Raw genomic sequence first — 23359 nt, 5'->3', positions numbered from 1 at the left:
CAACTACTGTGCTCCTTCTTACCCCTTCCGTTCCTCTGCCTATGACTCTTTTTTCTTTTTTTGATGGTGGAAAGATCTGTTGTATTTAGAAGTAGTCACGTGGTCATGGCGTGGACGGTCCCTGGTCTTTTCACTCTCCAGGCGTGACCATCAGGGGCCCATCAAATGCCCATCACCTTCTCTCCTCCTGACCCGCTCACAGTGCTGCCCTTGGGCTCATCGATGTCACAGGACCCCTTCCCGCTTCCTTGACCAGAGGCAGATGGAGAACAGCTCTACGGCCAAGACAAAGCTTGCTCCTCCCGGAGAAATGCTTCCAGGCTGTCATCAGGGTCCCAGGAAACTGAGCTCGTAGAAGGAGGCCGACATTCAGATCTTGTGCCTTTGAAGAAGGCCTTCTTGGCCTTTCAAGTCTTTCGCTCTGATGTGGGCTTGGGGAGTGGGATGGGCAAGAGCACTTCTTTGCCTTCACTGTAACCTTTGCAAAAATCCTACTTGCATCTTTACAGCAGTTTACTGGCCTAGTAATGTGAAGGGTGAGTGATGCTGTACTTTGCAGGTGACATTCGGTTGCAAGAGAACCGTCTGGACCTCACCTAGGCTGCCTTAGAGATGCCGTTCGTTGAGGGATTCTACGTATGATTTGCCTATAGCAACAGAACCCGCTAGATTCACCTCTCAGCTTTTTAATTTCCAGGATCACCGTTTCACTCCTTTTACTTCAGACATTTCATTGGGTCACCAAATATAAGATTTTACGAGGTTATTGGAAGTACCGGTATAACAACTTAGGCTAATTTCTTAAGGTCTTCCCACAAAATAATAATTCAGAAAAAGACATCTGAGTATAATTAAATTAGTACATATTAAATGATGTCTGACTAAAAAATAAAATGATTGTTTAGTATTACTCCCCTAAGTGGACTGTTTGTAGTCAGTTATTCATTGCAAAAGAATAGAAGGAAATACTCTGATATGCTGTGCTCCTCTGCCAAAATTCTACCTCCACATATGAATTCTAACATTCTCACTTCTTATGAACTGGTACCAATGTTACAGTATTAGAGTCTTTTCTAAGACCTTGTACAACTTTGGGCTCAAGCTGGTACGAAGTAAATGTAGTTGTTTGAGATTGCAAATCAAACTTCAGAGAGAAGATACTAAACATAAAACAGTTTAAACCTCGAGAGAGGTCCAACCTCACTAGATAGAAATCATGGAAATTAAAACAAGATACTATTTTGCTTCTATTAAGATGGGCAAACACTAAGAAATCTGATAATACAAAGTGCTGTGAAGAATGCAGAGTAAATCTCCTACAATGCCAGCAGAGTGGAAATCAGCACAGCCACTTTGAAGAGCAACTGGACATTATTTACTAAGGCTGAGGCTATGCATGCCCTTCAAGCTGGCAGTGCTACTTGCAGGTATACCCTTCTGCACATCTTCACACAAAGATAGACACAATAATTGTCACTGCAGTGTTGTGTGTAACAGAAAACACAAAAAGCTAACTAGGAAAAAAAAATATGAAAACAAGAGGAACGATCTAAGTATAAACCAACAGAAAAATGAACAAACTGTAGTATATATCTATTAATAAGAGCATGGGTAAGCTGTGGCATAGTCACACAGTGGCATGCAATAACAGAACAAATGAGCTAGAGAACACAGACTAATAGGAATAAAGCTGTAAGACAATGTTAAATGAAAAAGCAAGCTATGGAAGAAGAGAAAGTTTATAAACAAAGAGTAGGTAGTATTTTATGTACAGATGGGAAAAATTTTTTAAAAATTAAATGGGAATAAGAAAGGCCAAATTCAGGAGAGTAGTTATGGCTAGGTAGAAAAAGATAGGAGAAGAGCTAAGAAATAACACACAGGGCTTCAACTGTATCTGCAATGTTTTATCTTATTAAAAAAAATGATTAGAAACGAGATGTTTTAGTCTAAGAAATAAATATCTTGAGAAAGCAACTTTTTTAAAAATGGGAAGGATGTTTTGAAGTCTCCATGCAGAAATTAAAAATAGACAAGTGTACTATGTCAACATAGAAAAAAAAAAAAGAAGTATGACTCTTAAAATAACTAAATGTGGATATGACTTCTTAAACAGCCAGGTAGTCTAAAATTTATAGGTGATTTAAAGATTCCTAGCCCCTCCATTTCCAAGAGAAAATTCTTTCATATCTATTTCAGAAAACATTAGTTTCTCATGATAGAAATAAATGTATGCTTTGCAGCCAAAAAAGGCCAAGCAATTAAAATAGAGGTCTTAAGAGGCAGAGGCAGAAGAGGCGCAGCAAAACCAAAACAAATAAAAGCTAAACTGACTGTTTACGAAGAAGTCTTGGTTATGAGCAGTTTTAAGCAGGGCAGGGGGACTGAACATTGCCAGGGAGACGGGAAGGCTTCCCTGAAGAAATGACTCTAAGGCTGAAATGGGAGAAGTGAGTAAGAACTGAGGAAGAGGGGGAGATATGGGCCCACGCAGAGCGTGGACTTTAAAGCTGCAAAGGCCTGGTGGTTGGAAGAAAGAGTATGAACAGGAGCAGATGAAAGTCTCTGAAGCCAGAGGAGTAAGAGATGGCGGGGGGCGGGAGGGACGCTGGAAAGAGCTGGTGAACCAAGAGATGGAAGAGACAGGGAGAGCTGTTCACCCTAATAACGACTCATCTCTAGACGAGTAAAAAGGGAGTGTGACCAGCGCTGGTGAGGCCAGCAGCTACAGCTCCGACTGGACCCCTAGCCCGGGAACCACCATGTGCGGCAGGTGCAGCCCTAAAAAGCAAAAAAAAAAAAAAAAAAAAAAAGAGTTTAAATAGAAGGATAACATAATCAGACCTATTCTGCAATCTTGATGACTTTTAAAACTCTGTGTGTGTGTGTGCGGGGTGTTCGAAGAGAGCTTGGTTAGAAGGCTACCTAGCGAAAGATAATAGCAGCTTTGTCTAGAGGGTTGTGATGGAAAAAGACAAAAGCAGATATTCTCAAAATATAGGCAAGAAATAAAATCAGCACAACTGAAGGACGATCAGACATGAGGAGGAAGAGGAGGCGTCAAGGAGATGGCTGAGGTTTCCGGCCTGCACCCCCGGGGCCAGCGTCACTCACTGAGTAAGGACACCGAAGAGCACCGGGGCAGTGGGCCGGGCAGAAGGGCGGAGACCATGAGCTCCATGCTGGACGTGATGGGCGTGGGCCACCCTTGAGGGACTGCGAGCACACGAAGGGGAGGTCTCGGCCGAAGACATACATTTGTGACTCTGCTTAAGATGATAACTTAGGAGTTCCTGTCATGGCGCAGCAGAAACGAATCCGACTAGGAACCATCAGGTTGAGGGTTCGATCCCTGGCCTTGCTCAGTGGGTTAAGGATCCAGCATTGCCATGAGCTGTGGTGTAGGTTGCAAACGTGGCTGGGATCCCGCGTTGCTGTGGCTGTGGCACAGGCCAGCAGCTGCAGCTCCAATTTGACCGCTGGCCTGGGAACCTCCACATGCCGCAGGTGCAGCCCTTAAAAAAAAAAAAAAAAAAAAAGATAACTTAAACCACAGTACCTTGGTTACCTTTGAGACAACCTAGGAGGAGAACATAGAAAGAGAAGTCCTAGGACCATACCTTGTGAAATTCCAAGACTGAGTGGCCAACGAAAATGACAATGACTCCATTTAAAGGACCCAGAAAAGGAGAAGCCAAAAACCCAGAGGAAAACACAAGGAGAAAACATAATCTTCTTCCAATAAATATGTTAGATTAGTAATTAATTAATGAATGTATTTGGCTCAATGACATGTAGCCTGAACTGTAGGGTAAGTTTCCATTTCAAGTTTTACTTTTTTTTTTTGGCTGCCCTATGGCGCTCCCGGGCCAGGGATCAGATCTGAGCCAGCGCTGCAATGCCAGATCCTTAACCCACTGGGCCGGGCCAGGGATCTAAGCCACATCCCACTGCTCCCAAGACGCTGCAGATCCTGTTGCGCCGGAGCAGGAGCTTCTTTATTTTTTTTTTTTTTTTTACTTTTTATTTCTACTAACTTTAAACATCCTAAGTCACAATCCTGGATTGAGTGAAGAAATGAACAAAACATTAGGTGATGCATCAGAGACATCAGGTTAATGACTGGATCTTTGGACAAGAGCTTTTCTCCGTGAGTGAAGACTATGCGTGGCTCTCAGCTTCGAGGCTGCTGATCTAATCACTCAAGGTTAAAGGACTAGAAGTTTCAATTTGAGGGATAACAGCAAATGGGTTCTTTAATATACACTTTGGACAGGCCTGCTCTGGAAGGTACTCTTCATAGCGGATGTAACCTTTGCATGTTAAACACACCTGAAACCCTTTGTTCAAGAACTAACGAGGGCCAAGCAAGGTCTAGAAAAGTCAGAACTTTGGTCAGTGAACTGCTTGAAAGACAGTATGGTCTTCACAGAAAATCTTGTTATCGTCAACATTTAAATTGGTGATATTTTAGTTAGGCAATAAATTATCAATGTCATCTTCCGAAAGCAGTTTGGTTGAGCACCTTCTCCCTCAAATCCATCCCATCTCAGGGTGAAAAATACACTGCCCACTAATTCTTCACACTATATGCTAAAGAGACATCTTTCAATAGCCAAGATTTTATGATAGCCCCTGTTTTCAGCATGCCTTTAAAACCACATCAAGGGAGTTCCTATCATGGCTCAGTGGTTAATGAATCCGACTAGGAACCATGAGGTTTTGGGTTTGATCCCTGGCCTCGCTCAGTAGGTTAAGGATCCAGCGTTGCTGTGAGCTGTGGTGTAGGTCGCAGATGCGGTTTGGATCCTGCATTGCTGTGGCTGCGGTGTAGGCTGGAGACTACAGTTCTGATTGGACCCCTAGCCTGGGAACCTCCACATGCCTTGGGTGTGGCCCTAAAAAAGACCAAAAATAAATAAATAAAATAAAATAAAACCAAATCAAGATCAGATGTACGTTAGTGACCAGAAATTTCATGGAGGATGAGGCAACAAGTGACTGGGCCCGAGGCATGATTTTACTTACTTGCAGAGTAGTATCATTCCTTGCAGTATATATATTTAAAAATTTAACGATGATTCAAAGACAATGTTTGCAGTCTACAACCCAGTTCACTGAATGCTAACTATTCTCTTGTCACCTAGGTTTTTGGTGACACACAAAAAGAAACGGTCAGGACTGTTCCTTCAAAGGATCCACCACTAGGAGAACTAGATGGAAGAAGTCTTAGCACATAAGTGGTTTTGTGTAGCTACAAAGTGAAATATGCCATCAAGCATGCCTATGTGGGAGTAACTGGTGTTTCAACCTATGGCCAACAGAGAATTGTTAAGCAATATTGCCAAGGAGCTTCTGCTTTCTCCTTGATCAAAAATATTTGTCAGTAATTATAAGCTTGCTTTCGCAGGTCTGGTTTCTTGATAATTTGCTGAAAGAAATGTAAGTCTGAATTGCTTCCATGGTTCTGTCCTCCTCTCTGCCTTTAGTGACCAAATTCATCAACACGATAAAGGTTATTTTGCAGACGTTCTAGAAAATTTAACTAGCTCACCAGAGAGGTCTCTGGGCTTTAACTGAAAATTCACTCATTATAAATGGCTTAGGTCACCACTGACAAATCTTATTTAGCAGAAAACATACAAGATACTAGCAATGGATTATTCATACAATAAATCTAATTTCCAGGTTATCAATTACTGAAATTTTTTTTTACACTTGCCCTGCTTGGGCCAAACCGCTGCCCTGGCACAGAGACTCCCATTCTAGTAACTGGAATGCAGCACTCCTCTCTGTTATTTAAGGAGTTGTGACAGTCTTATTTCTACTTTCCTTACAGGTTTTACTACTTGGAAAATCACTCTGAGCCACTGAGCTGTTTTTGTGAACTTGAAATATAACGCAGCACAGTAAAACAGTAGAAAATGCAAGTTAATAAGCAATCCACAGAAGACAGATAAAGTGCATCCTGGCGACAGTGAGCTGCGACACAAACTCTGTCATCTGTTTACAGACTGATGCGTCCAAGTTTTAAAAACTGGTGGAGTTTCAGAAAAAGGTGGTAATTAATCTTACATTTCAAGTGTGCAAACTATGAATAAACGTGCTTCATTGTTCTGCTATTCCTCCAACATTAATTGGCTGCTTAAAAGAGCCCCAGGAATCACTAGTAGAGTTCATAGCCCCTGCTGTAAAAAAATGCCAATATATGAGGGGAGAGTCATGGCCCAAAGAGGAAGAAGTACATACAGCATGTACATCAAACAGTTCTTAAACTATGAAAACTTACCAAGTTAAATTCCTTTAGTATTAAATATGTAATACAATAACATGAGCATATTATGTGAACAATGTTGAAGCCAAAGGCACTTAACGATTCCGAAAGCAAACTGTTTTTAAGCACTTTGTATTTTAGAAGTTTGGAAGAGGTGGAGTATCAAGTTTAGATTACTTTTATCTATCGCTGATGTTGGCAATGAAAAGGATTATTTCCTATGCATATGATATACACAAAAGAAAATAAAGGGGGGCCAGCTTACATTCAGATCAAGTCCAGAACAAGATTTCACCACTTGCGGAGGTGAGATTACAATGAATCTTTATTGCAAATATATGTCTGCCATCACCTGCCTTTTGACAAGCACACCTAAGACATGGAGAGCCATTTCGCTATTTTTTTTTTTTTTTTTTTGTCTTTTTGCCTTTTCTAGGGCCACACCTGCGGCATATGAAGGTTCCCAGGCTAGGGGTCTACTCGCAGCTGTAGCCTCCAGGCCTACACCAGAGCCACAGCAACACCAGATCCGAGCCGTGTCTGCAACCTACACCACAGCTCACAGTAATGCCGGATCCTTAACCCACTGAGCAAGAGCAGGGATTGAACCCGCAACCTCATGGTTCCTCGTCGGATTCGTTGACCACTGCGCCACGATGAGAACTCCTCATTTCGCTATTTTTTAGCATAGGACTTGACTGTCAATGCTAAGGGAAAAAAATGCCTACTTTCAATTCTGTGTTTTCTTTCTTAGGAATGACTGACTGAAGAATGCTTTCCCCCATTCAACGGGTAAAAACCAAATGTGGACTGTTCTACGATGCACGAAAACTAAGCAAGCCTTGGTCTGTTTTTTCCTCAAAACTTTTAACAAAAAGTAAATCTATGAACACAAATAAAAATTATTTTAAAAACAACAAAATACACACACTGTACTGGCTACATTTAGTGAATTTTCATCTTCGCTTTTATTTTTACAGATTAAAGAAAACAGAATTGTCATCATTCTTTATATGCTTGTTTGGAAAAGCAACCCTTTATCAGCAAGATTAGCAGAATTTATAACATAATTTATCATATATCAACAAGTACATTTTTTATCTGAGCACAGTGCTTCGCGTCTGCATGTCTCAACAAGCACGACTTTGGGTCTACAACCTTCTTGGGGCCCCTCTAGGAGAGACAGAGTGGGAGAGTCACATTATCATGTGTCTGACTAGCACAGCAGGCCTGGGCTAGTTCTAAATGCCAGTTAAAATCATTAAATTGACCAGAGCAAGCCACAGATTAATCCAGGAAATGTGAACCGGGTACCGCGGAAGCCAATGGGCACAGTCACGCAAGTCGGTGCAATAAAAGAACTCCCTACGGGGGGGGGACAAGAAATGCCCAGTGTGGCTCTAGTTCAGGAAAATACAGCATCTTCGGATGATTTGTCTGCCCCGAGAGGATGCCTTTTTATAAGTCATAAGTAAATTATGATCAGCTGATGGATGGGTGCTCGAAGTTCCGCCCAAAAGACACCCAATAAGGTATATTATCTCCCACTCACAGAGAAAAAAGAATCCAGCAAACCTTTTCTGTCCTCATAGATGAGAAATATCAATGCTACGAGAAGTTACATGGGTTGTTAAACTTAAAAGGATTCTCAGTAAGTACAAAGAGAGATCTCTAAATAGAAATATATAAAGTAAACTGAGTTATTCGGCATTGAGACAAGTGAAAATCTTGGTATCACAGACCCAAATTTTTAACTTAATGTTAGAATACCATACTAAAATTTTCTTATAAGATTGTTTTAGGAAAATTCCAAGTTACATACCTCACATTTACAAAAATGGCCACAATCCCATTATATTCTTTTTTTTTTTTTTTTTTTTTTTTTTTGTCTTTTTAGGGCCACACTTCTCTATGTTCTCCTCCTAGGTTGTCTCAAAGGTCACTGTGGTTTTAAGTTATCATCTATCTTTTTTTTTTTGCTTTTTTTTTAGGGCTGCACCCGCAGCATATGGAAGTTCCCAGGCTAGGGGTCCAATCGGAGCTGTAGCTGCCAGCCTACACCACGGCCACAGCAACCTGGGATCCGAGCAGCGTCTTCGACCTACACCACAGCTTGTGGCAACGCCGGATCCTTAATCCACCGAGCGAGGACAGGGATCGAACCCGTACCCTCATGGTTCCTAGTCAGATTCGTTAACCACTGCAACACAACGGGAACTCCTCCAACAAAAATCATAATGTACATTATCTCGCTAGATACAAACTTAACACACATGGCATATATGTTAAAAGATCTGCTGCATTTTTAAAGGACTAAAACATGTATCTGAGAAAGTCTTCCCACGTGAAGCAACATGAAACAGCTTCACCAGTTTACCAAGTCACTTTCCAGCCTTTTTCCTCCCCTTGTTTTCTATTTCCCCCCTCTGAAGAAAAGCTGACATCCTTTACTGTACATGAGCTGAAAGACTAATTCTTGTGGAAAGAGGAAGAAAAGCCAGTGAAGCAATAAAAGGAAACCATCTACGGACACTATTCGGCGTTAACTTGAGCAAAGTAGAATCCTCACTACTTCAAAATATGTGATACAAAATTTTATTCTACTGCATTAAAAGACCTAAGTTCCTTTCTTATGCTGCATGAATGTGAGTAGTAGATATTTTTTAAACAACACTTGATCACTATTATTTAAATATTATTAAATATAAATGTTGTATTTTATGTCAAGTCTACAAAAAATAGACTACCATTTTATGGGTTGGACCCAATAGAAAATTTAGGATAGCTGACATTTTACAGACCATTAAATATTAATTAATAAACTCATTCTAATTACCATTAAAATGATTAAATACCTTTTGTAGACTGGTAGGATTTAGCTGAGTTTTGTCTATTATTTTCACAGCAACCTAAAAAAGAGAATCATTAAACTTTATTTGAGAACACATCTTTTAGTGAATAAAACTCACAAAGAAAACATCTTCAAATGCATTTCTAGCTACATATAAATTGGCTGTATTTGGTGTTCATATGACTGGATGGCAATGTTTTGATAACTGGGCAGCATTAAATATATTCTACTGACCCAAGAATTAGATTCTGAGCCAATGAAATTACACTTCTGTTATTTCCTCCAAGTTTCCCCTTTTAAAGTAAAAATTATCTGCATCTTAATCTTTGACTCAGGATCTTGATAAGTTACAGTCATCAAAGGGCAGAGGCTCATAACCTTCCAGGAAGTTCAGTATTATGTGGATAGAGAGACTGGACACCCGAACTCCCAGCAAACTAACCAAACGGATTTGAACTTCCTCTAGTCTCTAACACAGCCTCTGTCCCAATAGCTCCTGGGACAGAATGGACGGAGAGGACAAAACTCACTGTAAGTGACAATACTACCATGCACAGAAAATGGAAATGTAACAAAAGCATTTTATGACAGGTTTTTCATAAAAATCTGTCCTAACTGGATCCAGTAAACATTATGTAATAAGGCATAGAATGCTAGATGTTTATTTTTAGTCTTTAATAAATTATTAAACATTTTAACTATTGTTAGTTTTAAAATATAAATTTTGCTACATAAATACACATAATTTGAAACACATGGGATCCTGAAACCCAGTTCTCTTCTCTGAGAAAAACACCCATATAACACTGGCTCAGTGTGGTCTCTAACCAGGTAAAAATCAGTGGGTGACTTTCTACACATTGATACCTATCGTACTTCAAGCGGTAATTTTTTCAATTTACTTGTTATTGAGGTGGCACTGGCTTATGCCACCATATGAGTGCCATGTGTACAACCGTATTTGGCTACTTCTGTATACCTGCAGCTTAAGCAGTCATGAATAAGAGGTTGGCGTTAGGGAGCAACGGTAAAATCGGAAATGTTTACAGAGGCCGCATCACGAGAGAGAGCGGTCTGAGGGAACCTCATCTGCAGCACCTCTGGATTTGGAAAGGATGCCGCGACGCAGGCGCGGTTCTTCGCGGCCGCGACGCAGCCTCTGCACCAGGTGCCGCTCCCACCGCACCCCGTGCGACCCGCACCGCGCCTGCCACTCCCGCGGGCATCAGCCCTGGGGAAGCTTTTTAACACGGCTCTGGAAGGTCCCGGTGAACACTTACCTCTCTTCCAGTCAGAACATGTCTCGCCAATTTCACTTTGGCAAAATTTCCCTTCCCGATGGTTTTTTGTAAACGGTAATTCCCGATGTGCGGCTGTTCGTCCGCGGCTGAGGTGATGGAGTTTCGACACCGAGGGATGTTCTGTCTGCTGCTCGCCTTGGTCGGCTGGACAAGTGCTTCGGTATATCCATCCACAGACGTGTGCTGGGAGAAAAGGCACAAGGTTTCCCTATTAAGGAGACTGCCAAAGCGCAGGTAACCTACAATGTCCGTGAATAACTCATCTCCAATGAAAACAGAGTGTGTACTCCAGGACTTTAAAGTATTCTGGCTATAATTTCCACTTTTAGCTCCCTTTGCCAGAGGGAATAGAACTATTTAAAATGAAACATTCTGCACAGCTTTAAGTACAAGCTCTTGAGTTAAAACTATATAAACAGTGAGAGAGCCAGGAGCCCCACGGACGGGTCCTCCTCTGTCCCCTGTTGGCTGAGATGACAGCATAATCCAGACTCACGGAAATGGCAGAAGGTCCTCAATGCCAAGACGAACACCTCATGAGAACAGCTCTGTTTCTCTAACCCAGCCTGGCCACTTCTCAGGTTCATTCTTTCATTTGCTGAGCAGCCAACTTGGCCCACTGGCCAAGCAGCTCCCACTGCAGGTAACCTATAATCCATCTTTGCCCATCACCCTCATGCAGCTGCCCACGCCCAAGCAGGAGCAACTGGCGGCCCCGCCTGGACCCACGAACGCATACCCACTGCACTCCTTGGCGCCCTTCTCCAAGGCAGAGTGTCACCTTGTCCCCTAGCCTTGCACTCGCTCACACCACAGAGTAGCCGACTCTGTTCCCCTGCAGGGCAGTCCCAGGTACAGATGCCTCACGAACCGCTTCCCCAGCTCTGACCGTTCCTGCTCTGGTCTGGTTATGTCTACATTCTGCCATAAACAAAATTTCTAGTTTTCTTTGTGAAAACATAGGCATGATAAACATAACGTGTTTATTTAACTGGCATTTAAAAATTGCTGAAGATGAGTGAAACAAGTTAGCAAAAGAAAGGGATATCTTTCATTTGCAAAGTCACTAATTTGGAATTATGTGGTCCTACCTACACCACCAAAAGCTTGTCTAAAACATTTTGATTGGCAATTCCTTAAAGGCAGCTTTGAAGATGACTCCTTTTACTAATTGTATGCAAAGCATGACTCCAGGTCATTTTTCTATTTCTCCTTACTTTCTGATTTTGTTAAAACTCAGCTCAGGATTACAGGATTTTCTCTGTGTCCTACTACATACACACTTGCAGCCCATGGCCGCATTCTGAGTTAGTGTCCCTCTGGGGTATTTTCACGTATCTCAGCCTCCAGTCCACTGCCCTGTCTTACACACTCAGTCCTCTGTCTCTGCCACCCTACCACGAACAGTTCGAGGGCAGGGCTGTTTTCTTTTCCCCTTATGTACAATAAATCTAGAGGTCTCAAAGTGTTGTTCCCGGACCAGCCCCACCAGCATCATCTGGGAACGTGTCAGGAATGCGAATTCTCTGAGCCTGTTCCAGGCCTCCTGAATAAAACCTTCCGGGGGGCGGGGAGGGGGGGTGTTGCACCCAGCAATCTGTTTTGACTAGTCCTCCAGGTGATACTGCTGCAGCCCAACGTCTGAAAACCACTGCAACAAATAATGTAAGAAGGTGGTAAATGTAAAGTTATCCACTGGCTCTCAGGGACTCTATTATCTGAGCATGAACAAGAGAGGTTCATCATAAGCAATTTCTAAGCGGCAGCTCTATAGAGACGGCTGTATTTCCTACCAACAGGATTTCTCTACCTGGGCTTGCTCTGTAGGAACATAGACTTGTTAGTCCTTCAAGGTTGAATTCTATCTCCTCAACAAAGCTTTTTATGTCTTTTCACCAAGCAGAGCTGATCACCTCCCTCTTCTGTTGCTATCTTTACAACCAGTAAAAATTTCTGCTCCTGAGCTGCACCACGCCGCCTTCTAAGCATCTGTCCATGGTCTATTTTACTATTAGACGTGAAGCTCCTTTTGCGCCAGAAGTTAATCCGGTGTTAGGCACAACAAAGACACTAAATACATATTATCTAGGTTGAAGAAATTTAGGATCCCTATGCTCCTGACACCCATCCTCAGAATGACTCCTGCAGAAGGACCCCTTGCTGTCCAGATCTTTGGGGCATATAACTGCAGGATGAGTTAAAATATCTGAGGTGTAGCCCAGCCCCCAGTGCTAGGTACACTGTATATCCTGACTCTAAACCAAACTAGGACACACTGAATGATTAGGTCCTTTGCCATGTAACTGTCCAATGTCCTCCCACTGAGGGTAGGGCACAGCCCCTCCCCCTTTGGGCATTCAGTCCCATGATCTGCTTTGGCTCATAGAGGGAGTTCACGGTGATGGCCTATGCCAGTCCCACACGGGGCATCGTGTGCTCTTGCTATGCTTCCACTTAGTCCCTTAAGCTTGCGCCGGCCCATGAGAAGGCCTGGCCCAGGCTGCTACCAGGAGGAAGAGGAGAAAGACACTGAGCAAAGCCACACTCAGCTGAGGTCAGATTCAACGAGCTGATCCTCCGGATGCCCCTCTGGCTCATGAGAAGTAAAACATGCTGGTTAATTTAAGCCGCTGAGCAGCAATTTCAGCTGATACACAAAAACGGTCACTATTGTGTAATTAGGAGGTAAACAGAAAGGAACAGTGAATGATTAGGAGATTCTTGCCAGACATGTTCCAATTCTAGAGAAGTTGCAAATAGCAAGAGAGAGGGCTAGGTAATGGATTTCCTAAGGAGAAACTCTCAGTCCGGTAGCCTAGAGAGCGGCAGTATCCCTGCCTACTCTGTCTCCCCAACGAGTATGGACAGAGAGGGGAGGGGAGCAAACGTTTCTGTAAAAAAACTAGATAGTAAATATTTCAGGCTTTGAGGGCTCTATACTGTCCCTGTCAGATACGTATTTTTAAAGAAACGTTCTTAGCTCAGGGCTCTATAAAAACACACCAAACGGTTGGATTTGGCTTATAGGATGCCGTTGGCTGACCCCTATTGTAACACATCATATTTTGGAATGTGGGACTACATTGTTTCTGGCTAATCCTACCAACAGAGGAGGAGACTCTAAGAAAAATACAGGCATGACTGTGTCTGTACTTGGAGAGCAAAGAAAGGCCAGAGGGCTCTTACAAAAAATGCTATTCCTTCTTAGTGCACCCCTAGAATTGAAAAGGCAGTCTATTCTCCAAAATCCTTTTAAAAAATAAGATCTAACTTTCAACAGCATGACCACTTCAGAGCCATTCAACTAATATGGGATAATGCATTTATATGAGTCTTAAATTAGAAATGAAAATAGACTATACAGCACGTTTTATATTATATGATTCCAATTATAAAACCCCCACCCCAAATGCCCCTCCTAAAACCGCCACCTTTTCTTGGGAATGCCACGGCACCACTCACGAGCAGAATCTTTCCTCAAAGAAACGTTTTGTAGAATAATTTGGGATAACTGATCTCACTCCATCCTGATCAACAGGTTCACACTCAAAAAGGAAACCTGGAAAAAATGTTCAATCCAGCATGAACTGAATTCATAGCGGATTTAATTAAGAACTATCTCAGCCCTCAGGCTGACAGATAGAAAGCATTATGTGAGCTCAATTGTAGAAGGTCTATAAATTCTAATCCCCATCTTTAGCTGAAAATACAAATCAGATCTTGCTACATTCTATCTTCAAGGTGTCTGATCAATCCAGTAGACACTGAATTCCTTCATTCCTCTGCAGCAGTGGCAACAGGAGCCTAAGGCTTGCCCTCGATACGTTGCATATTCAAGGTAGTTATAGGCTCTTCAAGGCTACGTCCCAGACTTCAATTCTTGAATGACAACAGAACTATCCCTGCCTTCAATACCGATGAAAATGGAATTCTTCTGCTCACGAGCTATGCATCCTTGGGAAGTTGTTTAACCTTTACGTGGCTGTTTCCTTATCTGGAAAAGGGAACTAATAATAAAGCCCATGCCAGTGTTGTCCTGGGGATCAGATAAAACAGCAAAGGTGCTTAGAGTTTTGTGTTCATTAAAATTACACTCAAAAGTAACCCATCTCCTAGGCCAGAAAACCAATCCCAAATTTCTGCCATTTCCTTGAGTGTTTGTTGCTTGCAGCTACTTCTAGTACCAGTTTCTGTATCAGTCAGCAACAGAAAGCAGCTCCAGCTAAGTCAAACAGAAAAGGAATTTTTGGAAGGCTACTGGTGGCCTGAAAAAATCCTGAAGGATGAAATCATATTCTAGTGAAAGAAGACAAGCATATGCAAACAGCCAAAATAAGATAATTACACTTGGTAATATGGGGGGAAAAGGAAATAAAATGAGGTGATGTGGTTAAGAATGAAGAGGGAGGGAGCTGGGGTGAGAGAACAAATGATGTTTGAGCTGGACCCACAGATGACAAAGAGCTAGATAAAGAGGGGACAGTGTTCCAGGCCGTGAAATGAATAAACAGGAAAATCCCAGGGTGAGGTTATACCTTGTAAATTCAGAGTAGAAAAGCACCTGAGAGAATGGTACATTAAATGGGATATCTTTTTCAAAAGCCCAGATCTAGAAAATTAAGGTGTCCAAAAGGAAAAACTACAACTTTATATTTTTGGAATTCAAACTGTTGAAGATACAGATAGACAACTGTGTACATTTGACCATATGGAGTCAGGCTTAAAACACAAAAGCAAGTGCAGCCTGGCTAACTAATAGGTAGTGAATGAATAAACAAATGCATGAATGAACCAAATAACAAATAAATGATAAAGAAAAAAATCTACTAAAGATAAGCCATGTCTCTTTCTCACAACCTACTTTCATCCTAGATAGTTCTTCTCTTTTGCCAAGAGCAAACAACTTTTTGAATCAGAAGAAAATCTGGCTGGGACTAGGAGTTCTGTTTTCCTAATTTTTTGCTAAATGAGAATTGCAATATCTTCGCTACCCAGAGGGAAACTGCTAACAGTGTATATGATGTATAATAACGTTGCATTAGATGCTTTACACGCATAACCTCTTCTAATCTTCCTAAGAGCTCTGTTGAGAAGTGTGCCATGACGACTTCTGTTTAAAGAAAAGGAAGATGATGGCTCGGAGAGGTCACGGACCATTTAGACTCTGACTCTTCTAGTGTTAATGCCCAGGTTCCACATGAATATCGATTAAAGTGCATATGTGCGTATGTTTGGGTGGGTTGTGATCCTTATGGAGCATCTATCTCCTGTCCTTGTCTCTGGATAAAAAAATCTCAAAGACAACAACAAACCAAAAAACTAGCAGACTTATGGTATGCAAGTCCCAACACTGAGCGAGTAATGGTCATCCGAAAAGTTACCAATTCCTAAGAATAATACTGACTACGCTAGCAGCATATCGAAAAGAAAACCGGCATTCATTTTAGCAAAGCTGCTAGTAAGCAGAGTTCGCCCAAGGGCTGATATTTTGGAGATGTAGACATGGCTGTCCTCTTTTTTAAAAATGGGATGGCTCGTGTTTTAAATGCAAGTAAAAGGAAAATTTTCTGGGTGTTTTATTTTGGCTGCGGCTTTTAACTGACTAGACTACTACTTTTTTATTATTTATTTTTTAATTGTTATTTCCCTAATAAATTTTTTTTTCTACTCTACAGCATGGTGACCCAGTTACACATACATGTACACATTCTATTTTCTCACCTTTTTTTTTTTTTTTTTTTTTTTTTAGGGCCACACACACAGCATATGGAAGTTCCCAGGCTAGGGGTCGAATTGGAGCTATAACTGCTGGCCAACGCCACAGCCACAGCCAAGGCCAGATCCGAGTCACATCTGTGACCTACACCACAGCTTGCAGCAAATGCCAGATCCTTAACCCCCTGAGCAAGGCCAAGGATTAAACCTGTGTCTTCATGTAGATACTAGCTGGGTTCGTTACCACTGTGCCTGACTTTGTTGTTAAAACTAGAAAGTAACCTGAGGACTACAAAGTGCAGGGCAGCTGAACATGGCTTATAAAATCAAGGAAAAAGAGGCACCTTTGCAATCAGTTGGCATCTAAACTTCCACGGCTTTGCTCACTGTATTCATGCCCTAAGCAAATATACCTTGAAACTAGTCTCCAGTTTTAACTGCTAAACTCAAAACTTGCCACAAGGATGTATTATCTACAATTTTTCCAGGCAAGGAAGATGTTCTCCCACTTGCCTCACTAGCTTGGAAAAGGTTTATTTCTGTTTATTATTTTCACTATCCATTAATTACTGTCAAATTGAACATTCAAAAGGGCAATTTTCTCAGACACAGTTAGAAACAGGTGAGCAGGAAGTGCTCTCCCACGTGATATTCATAACAGAGTCAGGAAATCCTGAGTTAACAGAAGTTATCAAAGAAACTCTAAAGCCTCTTGCTTCATCTTATTTTTGGAACTCTATCTCCCATCTCACTAGTCAGTGATTCATTTCCTCATTCATTCAATCAACAAAAATTCACTTTGACCTACTATATGCAAGACACTATCCTACATGCTAAAGAATCAAGAGAAATCTAAATATACGAAGTCCCTGGCCTCATAAAGTTCACATTTTAGTGAGAGGGGGATAAAAGGAGGAAAAAAGGGTGATTGAATATGCAAACCAATAAAGAGATAAAATGCCAACTAGTGGTTTGTGCTGTAAAAAGACACATCAGGGGGAGTGAGGAACTGGAAAGTAAGGGTGGTCACAGGTGGTCTCTGATGAGGGAACCATTTGAGAAGACTAAATGAATGAGTCTGAAATCAAGGGAGGTCTGGGCTGGAGATACTCATTTGCAAGTAACTTCCTGCAAAAATAAGCACTGTAAAGTCACCCTTTCCTTTGAAACATCTAAGTTAATAAATAAAACTACTTCCTGCAAAATGAACACTTTTCAGAGGAAGATAACTAAATCCAGAGTCTCTTAAGAGTATTATCAACAATGTCCAATATAATCCAAACTTACTAGATACATGATGGAAAAGAAGAATGAGACTCACTGACCAGAGAAAGAGCAGGCAACAGAAATAGACACCAAGATGTTCCAGAAGTTGGACTCAACAGGCAAGAACTTTAAGGTAGTTGTGACAAATATGTTTCTAAAGGTAAAGGAAAGCATGATTAGAAAAAGATAGATGGGAAATATCAGCAAAAGAAATAGCAACTATAGCAATGAAGCAAATGGAAATTCTAGAACTGAACAGTACAATACCTAAAAAGAATAATTCACTGGATAGGCCTACAGCAGATTGCTAAGGAGAAAGGGCCGATGAACTTTAAGACAGATGAATAAAAATTAGCTGATCTGAAGAACTAAGAAGATGAATTAGCCAATCTAAAGAAGTGAGAAGATTACACAAAAATGAAGAGACTTCCTCTGATTTGTGGGTCAAGCACATACAGACTAACACAAGTATAAATGGGGTACTAGAGAAAGAAGAAGAAGACAATGAGGGGGAAATTTTTACTTGATGTAACAATGGTGATGTAATTCTGTAAAAAACACGCCGAACTCCAAGCCAGATAAGCTCAAAGAAAATGAAAAGTAGGCACATCACAGTCAAGCTGCTAAAAACCATGTGTTGTGGGTGGTGGGGAGGGTGGTGGTAGGGGAGACCTTTAAAAAGAGCCAAGGGAAAAAACAACACTATACGTACAAAGCAATGACAATACAAATAGTATACAAATGGCAGCCCACTTCTTACTAGAGGTGGGGTGATAATAGGTTTCTGATGGGCTATAGAAAAAAAAATGCAACCCCATTTTTTAACCAGTGAAAATATTCTTTAAAAAAAGAAGACAAGGAGCTCCCACTGTGGCTCAGTGGTTAACGAATCCGACTAGGAACCACGAGGTTGCGGGTTCAATCCCTGGCCTTGCTCAGTGGGTTAAGGATCCGGTGTTGCTGTGAGCTGTGGTGCAGGTCGCAGGTCGCAGGTCGCAGACATGGCTCGGATCCTGTGTTGCTGTGGCTGTGGTGTAGGCCGGCAGCTAGAGTTCAATTAGACCCCTAGCGTGGGAGCCTCCATATGCCGCAGGAGCGGCTCTAGAAAAGGCAAAAAGACAAAAAAAAAAAAAAAAAAAAAAGAGAGAGAGAGAGACAAATATTGTCAACCCACCATAATTCAATTAAAATATAATAAAACAAAAAAAATGAGAAAATAAGACAAAATAAAGACATTTTTAGATGAACAAGAACTCAAACAATCGCTGCTAGAAGATATACGCTATATGAAATGCCAAGGATAATTTTTCCAGCTAAGGGGAACTGACCATAGACATTAACCCGAATCTACAGAAAGACAAAAGAGCTCTGGAAATGATAAATATGTTGATAAATACAGAAGAGTACATATTTTTCACCTCTTAATTTCTCTTAATGACATATGAGTATTTAAGGCAAAGAAGTATACCATATTGTGAGGTTATAACACAAGCAGATGTAATGCATGTGAAAACAAAAGCACACAGGTCAGGGGAATTAAAAGATTCTGATTACAATGTTACTGCGAGGAGACTGCATAATACATGCATGCATTCTGTAATCTCTAGAGCAACCACTGGGGGGAAATGCACTGAAAAAGATGCAGAGGCATAGGTAACTCAACAGAGGAACTGAAACGGAATACTAAAAAATCTGATGAACTCGAAAGTAGACAAGACAGAAAAAATTACCTTGTTATAGAGCTTTTCATTAGAATCCATGTAAATGTTTTAACTATTCAAAAAACAAAATCAAAACTGAAAGTAAAAAGTAATTTTGAAGTATTTAAAACAAAATTAAACAAATGAACTTAACTCTGTATCAAATGGATAAGACAAGCAAAACGAAAAAAAAAAATTGTAACTTTAGAATTGTGTTCCAACTGTATATCTTAGTGGAATAACACTTGTAGACAAGGAGCTGCTAAGTATCATCCAGTAGTTGATTAATAGCGGATATTATTTGGAGACTACGTTTTATATGTATATGTAAAATATATACAAATATAATAAAATGAAGCAAATAAGTAATTACGTATTTATGTTATTTAAAAACTTTAGTATGATATCAAAGTCAAGTCAAGTCATACTGAATTTAACGTACTACTATCAGCATGAATTCATGCTCTTTACTTGGACAAAACGGCCAAGCTGCCCAGGAGAAAGGCGTAGGAACACAGACGCCCGGTTACCACGGCGCCCTCATTAGAACAATGTCTGACTCCACGCTGGGGGCAAGCGATTTACAAGATAAACCTGGGACATCTTGCGCCAGAAGCAAGAAAGCTGGCAATTATTAACGAGGTCATGTCAAAGGGACACAGGAGCCAGCCTGACCGGGCTCCCAGTGTCATGCAGCTGTCTGTGAAACAGCAGGGCTGGGACTGCAACGAGTCATGTTCTGAGTCACCCCTCTAAACGACCCCTCCACCAGGAGCGACTGAATTAAGAGGGGGACAGAGATGAAAGCCAGGGACTAGAATAGAGGGAAAACGTCCTGCCTGACTCACAAGCATCCCCGAAACAGCAGGCGCGTCTTCCCTCCCTTAGCTACGCGCTGGACGTGGCTTTCCCATTTTCTTCCTGCCTGACTGCACCTTCCAGACCTTGTTGTCCTACCTTCTGCCCCACTCTGAATACTGGCGGGTTCCAGGCATTCAGACCTGCTATTCTTCTCTTCTCTGTCTACCCCACACTAACTTCCTCGGGGATCCAGCCAGCCTTATAGCTTTAAATAACAGGTACATGCAGACGACTCCAACCGTCTCTCCCAAACTTTGCCACCTGGACAGGTCCACTTCGCTGTGCGCTGACATCCCAGCCTCAGCTTGTCCCAGCTCGATCTCCATCCGCCGACCCTGCCAGATGTGTCCCCATCACAGCCTTTTCCATCTCAGCTGGGAACAAATCCACCCTGCCAGGGGCTCACACCCAAAACTCGGAGGTCAGCCTTAATGTGGGTCCTTCCAACCCACCCTCGCTCCCTCCCTTTCTCTCATCCCACATTCAACCTGTCAGGAAATCCTATTGGCTCTACCTTAAAATACACCCAGAACCCAGCTACCCTCACCATCCCTACTGCTTACACTCAAGTCTGAGCGACCTGGATTAGTGCACTAGTCTCCGAACAGCCTCCTAACACGCCCCTTGGTTTCTAACCTTGCCCCATTCTACTCAGAGTAAAGACCCAAGTCCTCAAAAGGGCCCAGCAAATTCCGGTCCGTGCTACCTCTCTGACTTCACTTGCTCCACGTCTCACTCCAGCAAACATGGGCTCCGAGCTGTTTTTCACGCTTGGCTGGCACACTCGGACCAAAGGACCTGTGGGCTAGTTATTCCCCTTGCCTGGAACATTCTTCCCTCAAGCACCCGTTTGGCCAGTTTCCTTACAATCCAAATCTCTCCCCAAATCTCACCCTGGCAGCCAGGCTCACTCTGACCTGTCTAATCCCACACACTCCCCCCTGCCCCGACCCCTCACTCTACTCATTTATTAATATATTCGTTTTCTCTTCCCTTCCCCACTCTGGGAAGAACAGAAGTATCCGTCTATTTCATTGACTGAAATAAAACCACCTGAGAAATTCCAAATGTCAAGAAGCCCTAAAAAGGCTCAAATAAAGTAAGTGAATAAAACAAAGTAAACCATATATGGAGTATAAGTGGGTTATTTAAAATAAAATACTCAAAAAAAGACTTTACCCTGGAGGAGGGGTATACCTAAATTTACCTATTTGTGGCCTCTAAGAGACACTTCTAAAGCAAATGGAGTATTAAAAAAAAAAAAAAAAAGGTTAAAAGTAACAGAATGTACCCAAAACACCAGGTAAATACAAATGGAGAGAAAGCAGGAGTCATGTGGTGATTAAGATCCGCTTTGAAATTAGACAGACTTAGGGCCAAAATGTTTATGCCACGTACTAGTTTTGTGACCTGTGGAGTTACCGCTCTGAGTCTCAGTTTACTCACCTATAAAATGGCAACATTACCTATACCTCAAAGGGTTTTTAGTGAGAATTATATGAAACAAAGCATTTAGCACAGTGTATGGTATATGAGCAATACTGGAACATACTCTAATTACTGTCATCATATACCAAAATAGAACAAACATCTTTCACTATTTCTGATATCAAAAATACAGTCCTGATAAGATTTTTTTTTTTTTTTTGGTCTTTTCTAGGGCCGCTTCTGTGGCATGTGGAGGTTCCCAGGCTAGGGTCTATCAGAGCTGTAGCTGCTGGCCTACACCACAGCCACAGCAACGCGGGACCCAAGCCACATCTGCAACCTACACCACAGCTCACGGTAACACCGGATCCTTAACCCACTGAGCAAGGCCAGAGATCGAACCTGCAACCTCATGGTTCCTAGTCAGATTCGTTAACCACTGCGCCATGACGGGAACTCCAGTTTTAATAAGATTTCTTTAAACTAAGAGGAAACACTAGAGCAGCAATCAAGCTTTCAGCTATATCTATTCATGTATCTCAGGAGGCTTAAAGAAGCTTTTGATGTAAAAAAGTTTTACCACACACAACTGGAGCCAAATCTATTTCCCCTCCCTCTCGAGTAAAACAGAAATATTTACTATGCTCTATCAGAGGCTTCTTAAGCAATTCTACTTTCTAAGCATTAGCCTACGAATAAACTCCCATACGTGAGAAATGTGAAGTGACGTGTGTAAGACAGACTTACTATAGCATAACATTTGTAATAACAAAGCAAAAACAACCCAAGGAGCCATCAGTAGGACTCTTGGTTAAATACATCCATACAGGAAGTTCCTGTCGTGGCTCAGTGGTTAGCGAATCTGACTAGGAACCACGCGGCTGTGGGTTCCATCCCTGGCCTTGCTCAGTGGGTTAAGGATCCGGCGTTGCCGTGAGCTGGGGTGTAGGTTACAGTTGCGGCTCGGATCCCGTGTTGCTGTGGCTCTGGTGTAGGCCGGTGGCTACAGCTCCAATTAGACCCCCAGCCTAGGAACCTCCATATGCCGCAGGAGCGGCCCAAGAAATGGCAAAAAGACAGAAAAATAATAATAATAATTATTATATATATATATATTCATCCATACAGTAGAGTACTAAGCAATTTTTAAAAGAAGAATCTCTAAGATACACTCTAAAAAAATTAATGGAAAGAGTATCTCAAGGATGCTACTTGTGTCAAGGCTGGTGGGGAGAGATCTATATTTGCTTACATATGCATAAAATGTCTCTTCTTAAAACCTCAAGATAACTAGAGACTAGATTAGGAAAAGGTGTACTCTTTTGAACTTCAAAATTTCTCTCCTATTTGAATGTATCATCTGTCATCCAAAATATTTAAACAGGAAAGTGATGAAGGGTAACGTGTGAGTGTGTGTGTAACTGGGTCACTGTGCTGTGCAGCAGAAACTGACAGAACATCGTAAATCAAATACAAAACAAAATTTTAAAAATAAAAAGTAAAAAAAATATTTAAATAAAGTAAAAAGACTCTTGAGTAGTTAGTCTCCATCAGTGTCAGGCAAGGTAAATGATGCCTGAATTGATTCACCAAATGGGAACTGAAATCTCCTATGCATTGATGTTTTTATCTTCAATTTCATGATCCAACATCAAAAGCAAAAATAAACAAGTGGGACGACATCAAACTAAAAATCCCATTTACTGAGTATGACAACCACAGTGTATTTATATCCACTCACATTACCTCCTTCTTCAAAAAAAAAAAAAAAAAAAAAGTCCCTAGCAATAGTGTGCTTTCAGTAACATGCTTTCAATACCAGTTTTAAGTACAACCGGTTTGGTCTAGAGATAGAGACCCAAACTAGAAAATTCTAGTGGTTAGAAGTACAGAGCTATGGTAAAATAGTGTAACTCAATATTATCTATAATAGATCAATCAAGAATAGACAGCTTAAAATTAT

The 23359-nt window shown here is 41.5% G+C and overlaps 1 protein-coding gene across 7 annotated transcripts in view; it reads right to left on the bottom strand.

Moving 5' to 3' along the window:
- MARK1 (microtubule affinity regulating kinase 1) overlaps positions 1 to 23359 on the bottom strand; it is a 126231-nt gene that overhangs the window by 57395 nt on the left and 45477 nt on the right. For all 7 annotated transcript variants that reach the window (XM_021064328.1, XM_021064330.1, XM_021064329.1 and 4 more), the window contains exons 2-3: positions 10406 to 10609; positions 9130 to 9183 (exon numbers count right to left, since the gene is read on the bottom strand). In XM_021064328.1, coding sequence (XP_020919987.1) covers positions 9130 to 9183; positions 10406 to 10609 — 258 coding nt within the window. The remainder of the gene's footprint in view (positions 1 to 9129; positions 9184 to 10405; positions 10610 to 23359) is intronic.

This window comes from Sus scrofa, chromosome 10 (genome assembly GCF_000003025.6).
Source record: "Sus scrofa isolate TJ Tabasco breed Duroc chromosome 10, Sscrofa11.1, whole genome shotgun sequence".
Lineage (NCBI taxonomy): Eukaryota > Metazoa > Chordata > Mammalia > Artiodactyla > Suidae > Sus > Sus scrofa.
This window is presented reverse-complemented; position numbering and strand designations above follow the sequence as displayed.